Source organism: Gnatocerus cornutus, chromosome 4, assembly GCF_029298725.1.
Source record: "Gnatocerus cornutus isolate USDA-ARS CGAHR chromosome 4, icGnaCorn1.1, whole genome shotgun sequence".
NCBI classification, from domain to species: domain Eukaryota; kingdom Metazoa; phylum Arthropoda; class Insecta; order Coleoptera; family Tenebrionidae; genus Gnatocerus; species Gnatocerus cornutus.
In genome coordinates, this window is record NC_142236.1 from 8,587,620 (window position 1) to 8,593,944 (window position 6,325).

The window sequence follows — 6,325 nt, forward strand, 5'->3', positions numbered from 1 at the left end:
CGGTAATAATTTCGATATTAATTTTCTTATCAAAAAATATATATATTACATGATTACGTATCATTTTTTCTGTTAGTAATTTCGTTACGATCCAGAGTGACAGTCTATCTAATATCAATTAAAGATGAGTGGATTATCTCCCAAATCCTTACAAAACTTGGTGATTTTAAAAATAATGAAGTGTTTTCCTTTCGGTAAAAGTATTGTGTGTTTATATAATGTGTTGCCTACGCTTCTTTGGATGCATTTTTTGAAAAATTATTGGGTGCATCGACTTGAAGAAGATATTTTTATATGTGTAGACAATGCTGAAGAAGAAGATTGTGAAGAATGGCTCAATTGTGACTGTAATACGTGTAATTTGGACCGAAATTTACTATACACGTGGGGTGAAAAGGTGCGATGTGAGAACTTTTTTAAGCTGTTATTGCATCAAAACCCCTACGATAATGAATACGGGTTGCTAATCCCAAATTTTCAAAGGAATAATCACCTATGCATTGAATTTTCATTTTACGAACTCAAAATTGGAAGAAACAAATTCTTAACACAGTTCGGTGTATGTTTTGATTGTTATCATAGAGCATCTTCATTGAATATTAATTCTTCATCAAATTATTACATTAAATTCAAATATATAAAATCACATCAAATTATTTCATCGAGAAGACTGTATCAGTACGTAGACGATTCATTATCATGGTGTGGATGGTGTCTCAATAAACCACTATTTTCTATTCAGTCATTTAAAAGATGTTGCATTAAAATTCACAATGAAAAATATTCTTTAGCTAGTACGTCAAATTTATCGTCTTCTCCTTCTCCTTCATCGTCACCGGTTTCGTCCGATTATGACGAATTTTAAAATATATTATCCAATCAGAATTTGCTTCGCTACATCATCATTAACTATAAAACTATACTAATTACGTACATTTTCTTCAGTCAATCATTTAGCACCGTTACTGATATACAGTCATATAACTCCGCACAATCAAAATGAATCCCGAGCAAGCGTTTAAAGCATTAAACGAATCTGCTTCTTGCACATTACTACCGCGAGTTCGAGCAGATGAAGATTTAACGATTGATCAGCCATATAAAATTGAAAATATAAAATTAATTAATACAAAGTTTGGTGAATGTGTAGTGTGCACTATCGAGGAAAAGGGTGACTTATTTCTTCCTCGACGTATTTCCGAAAATTTTTTTAACGATCGTCTTCTTCGAGAATACTTATTAAGTGACAAAGGATCCAGCATAATTTACAAGGGCAAGAAAGACTTTGGCAAAGCTGACAAGGCAAACGTCTTCGTATTTGAAAAACATCACGACTAATTCTCCGTCTTCCTCGTCGTCGTCGTACTCGTCATCATAATCATCATCATCATCATCACCATCTTTATCGTTCTCAGCAATCATGGATGAAACAATTTCAAAAATCGAAGAAATGATCAATAATTTAAATTTGGAATCAGAAGAAAATCTCCGTAAACAAACACATGAAGAAATTGTTGATTTGTCAGAAAAATTTAAGTCAATATTGGAAAATTCGTCAAAATTATCTGTGTGGGATAAAAGGAAGAATCAGACAAAATTTATTCAAATTCAATGTTTGAGAGAAAAACTTAATAGAAAATTACAAGAATATCATCAACGTAAAGGAAGTGGTCTGCAACAAGCGCAATCGTCATCATCATCATCATCTCCCGCATCGTGCCCTCGAATTTCTTTAATCAAAGTAAGTAGTGTTTTAGCGTAAATTGAATTAAAATTAATGTTATAACATTCTTACAGTCATTATCAGCATTCAAATCTCGGGTCATGACATACATCGTCTACAATCACGATCATGTTGATTTGCACGAATTCTTGTCTGATGCGTTGGATGTTATCATTGATTTGTTAGAAACTCAGAAAAAAGAAATGGGAGCGATGAAAATGAACTTGGAATTGTGCTCCAGATACAAATTAAGATTGGATAACGACAAAATTCTAATTGAGAATAAATATTTCAACACGGACAACAAAATTATTTTGAGGACGACCCCACACGAAAAAATTCATCAAATTTTAAAGAAATTATTTGAAAATCTCATCGCACAAGTATGTATATACACAAATATCTTATTATGATTAATTTTATAAATTTTATAGTCATGCAATTTCGAAGCATCTGGAAGTGGATGGCAATTCGATTCTATTTCATATCTGACTATATCATTGAACAAATTCTCACCAATTTCCGGAGGAATCAGCACGTACATACCACTACCGAGAAAACTGAAGAAAAACAGAGGTATTATTAATATTTTGAATGATGATCGAAAATGCTTTATCTGGTGTGTCTTGGCGTCTCTATATCCTTGTCAAAATAATTCGAAAAAAAATCAAACATCTTCATATCCTCAAAATTATTATGAAATTTTAAATTTGCATGGAATCGAAGTACCCGTTCAAATAAAAGAAATTCGGAAATTTGAAAAACAAAATCTTTCAATTTCAATAAACGTTTTTTCTTACAATAATAAAAATGAAACTGTTGAAGGACCTTTATATCATACCAAAGAAATAAAACAAAATCATATAAATTTATTGTATTTGAAAAAAGATCATCAAAGGTTTGGGCATTATTGTTTGATAACTGATTTAGGAAAAGTATGTCATTCAAGCATTACAAAGTCACATACAAATATTTATATTTGTGATAGATGTTTAAATCATTTTTCTGTAAAATCAAAATTTGAAACTCATCAAAAAGATTGCAGTTTATTTTCACCATCTAAAATTACTCTTCCGACAGAAGATGAAAAAAATTTATATTTCAAAAATTTCAGGGCATTACTTCCAAAACCTTTTGTTATTTATGCTGATTTTGAGTGTCTTACAAAAAAAATTTCCTCTTGTGAACCTGATAAATCTAACAATTCATTTACACATCCTTATCAATTTCATTTACCGTATAGTGCCGGATTTATTACAATTTGTTCGTTTAATTCAAATATAAATTCACAATATAAAATGTATCGTAAAAAAATAAGTACTGATCAAAGTGTCGCTTCATGGTTTATTTCAGAATTGAAAAATGAATGCGATAGAATTTATACATTTTTATCAACTTTCGAGGAAAAACCTATTCCTGATTTGACTGAAGAAGAAAAAAATGAATTCGAAATAGCTGAAAAATGTCCCATTTGTGATATTCAATTTTCAAATTTAAATAAAAAAACACGTCATCACAATCATTTCACTGGTGAATATATTGGTCCGTATTGTCAAAATTGCAATTTACAAACTAGAAATGATCCATATTTAGTAATACCGATAATTTTTCATAATCTCAGCAAATACGATGCACATTTATTTATTGATGAATTAAACAGTCAATGTTACAATATCGATATAATTCCTTTAAACTCTGAAACATACATTTCATTTACAGCTACTATTAATAAAAAAATTAAAGTTCGATTTCTTGACTCGCTTCGTTTCATGCCTGGATCATTGGAATCATTAACTCAAAATTTAACTCGCGAACAATTAAATGTTGTTAAAAGTCTTTTTCCGGAGAATGAACATTTTGATTTAATAAATCGAAAAGGTGTTTTCCCCTACGATTTAGTTAATAATTTAGAATGCTTAGAAAAAATTATTACTTTACCTAAAAAAGAGTATTTTTACAATGAACTTAACAATGAAAAAGTTTCTGATGATTCATATTCACATGCACAAAAGGTATGGAAAATTTTTAATGTACGTTCTTTGGGAGAATATTCAGACATTTACCTAAAAAGTGATGTAGCATTATTAGCGGACGTTTTTGAAAATTTTAGACAATTAACTCTTCGTTATTACGGACTTGATGCAGCAGGATTTTTTACAAGTCCTGGTTTATCGTGGGCGGCCGCATTAAAAATAACAAAAATTAATTTACAATTATTAGATGATATTAATATGATTTTATTTATTGAACGCGGAATTCGAGGCGGCTTAACACAATCCATTTACAGATACGCTAAAGCTAACAATAGATTTCATCAAGAATCGTACGATCCTTACGATGACAAAAAATATTTAATATATTGGGATGTAAATAATTTATATGGTTATTGTCAGACCGATTATTTACCGTACGGTGATTTCAAATGGATAGATGATAGTGAAATCGAAAATTTTGATGTTAACAACATTGCTAATGATGCAGATACAGGGTTTTTTCTCGAAGTTTCATTAGAATATCCTCGAGAATTGCACGATTCGCATAGTGATTTACCTTTTTGCCCTGAAAAAATGATACCTCCAGATGGATCAAATCAAAAAATTCCAAAATTATTAACTACATTATATAATAAAGAAAAATATGTTATTCACTACAGAAATCTCAAACAAGCACTCACTTTCGGTATACGATTAATCAAAATTCATAGAATATTAAGTTTTCTTCAAAAACCATGGTTAAAACCGTACATTGATCTAAATACCACATTAAGAACGAATTCCAAAAACGAATTTGAAAAAGTTTTCTTTAAAAACATGATAAACAGTGTTTACGGAAAAACACTAGAATCAGATCGTAATAAAAGAGATATCAGACTAGTAAAAAATTGGAAATCAGCGAGAAAATATATTTCAAGACCAACATTTAAATCTGTCGATATATTTAATGAAAATTTCATTGCAATAGAATTATCAAAAGCATCAATTTTATTAAATAAACCAATATATCTAGGATTTACTATATTAGAATTATCTAAAATTGTAATGTACGACTTCCATTACAAATACATAAAAAATCGATTTTCAGAATATTTTAAAAGTCAAATTCTTTATATGGATACTGACAGTTTGATTTATCAATTTACTTCGCTTAACAAAAACGATAAAACAACAATTTACGATTTAATTAGAACAGATTGTGATAATTATTTTGATACCTCTGATTATCCTATCAATAATATTTTTAATATAAAACAAGTCAATAAGAAGGTTCCCGGAATGATGAAGGATGAGTTAAAATCAAAAATTTTAACTGAATTCGTATCATTAAGACCAAAAGTTTATTCATTAAAAGTAAACGGAATTGATGACAATTTTTCAAAAATAAAAGGTGTTGGAAGAAAAGCTAAAATTACTATAACAAATAATGATCCAAGATCGATTACCTTTGATGATTTTTATAATACATTAATCAATTATGACACTGTTTTAGCTTCATTTAATACAATTCGATCAAAAAAACATCAACTTTATACGTTTAAAATTAATAAAATTGCTTTATCACCTTTTGATAATAAACGATACATTTGTTCAAATAATTTCGAGACACTTCCATGGGGACATTATTCCATTCAACACCAGCATGACGATAATATCGATCATTCATCTCAAAATATTGATAATATTTCATTTACAGACTACAACCCCAAACACCATCGCGATGATGATCTCGACAAGTACGATGACAACGAGGACAACAGAAAACATCCTGCTAAAAAATTACGTACATCATAATACATAAAATTTTATGCTTTTTACTTTCAATTAACATTTTTGCTATTTTATACTTTTTGCTTCTATTTTCATTATTATTATGATTTATATTTTCGATGTATTAATGTTAAATATTATGTAATAATAATAGATAAAAAATAATGATTTATTATTTTACACATTTCGCCCACGCAATTTTTATATCTTTTAGTAAATATTTCAATTATTGATATCCCCACAAGATTTAAAAGAAGCGCGCGATCGATGAGATTTTTAAATCTCCCGCCGTTTAGACGCGCACGCAACCGACGAGATTTTTAAATCTCCCGCCATTTAGACGCGCCCGCGCAAATTGAACTGTTTATCGGCCCACGGCGCCTCCTACCGACAACCTCTCTCAGGATATAGTCATTTCGACGAGTACCCGCACACACCACATACACATCCACCCAAGTTTCAAACCATTGACTCGCCGATAGATGGCGACTCTTTATTTGCGCCCGATTGGCAGACAACCCGCAAACATTACATTCACCGACCGGAAGTCCCATTTAAAATGCATTGCACTTTTTTTCATATACCCCCTAATATACACCTACTAATGGTGTTAGTTACGACATGAATTTTTTTTCTCAAAGCCAACTGCGAATGGAAATTTAATGAATCACACAATATAATTTAATTATTTATAATTATGTTCACTATTTTTTGTTACATTCACAAAAATCTTGAACAAAATTCGAAGATCTCAGTGCATCCATTAATTCGTCAATTCTTGCAATTACACAAATCCCACCTTTTCGGGAAAAATTTAATTTATTTATGAAGATAAACA

The 6,325-nt window shown here is 29.9% G+C and overlaps 1 protein-coding gene across 1 annotated transcript; it reads left to right on the plus strand.

The window, feature by feature from the left end:
* The first annotated feature begins 687 nt into the window (after positions 1 to 687).
* Positions 688 to 5,511, plus strand: LOC148176339 (uncharacterized). The gene is made up of 4 exons (XM_088035046.1): positions 688 to 1,741; positions 1,798 to 2,106; positions 2,158 to 2,299; positions 5,414 to 5,511. Exons 1-4 carry the CDS (start codon positions 1,421 to 1,423, stop codon positions 5,509 to 5,511), a joined length of 870 nt encoding a protein of 289 aa, XP_087891172.1. The 5' UTR covers positions 688 to 1,420.
* Positions 5,512 to 6,325: the final 814 nt, after the last annotated feature.

Coding starts and splice junctions, on each gene's coding strand:
- LOC148176339 (XM_088035046.1), top strand. CDS start 1,421: ATGGATGAAACAATTTCAAAAATCGAAGAAATGATCAATAATTTAAAT. Junction 1,742..1,797: donor CTCGAATTTCTTTAATCAAA/GTAAGTAGTGTT, acceptor ACATTCTTACAG/TCATTATCAGCATTCAAATC. Junction 2,300..5,413: donor AAAACTGAAGAAAAACAGAG/GTATTATTAATA, acceptor TTTCATTTACAG/ACTACAACCCCAAACACCAT.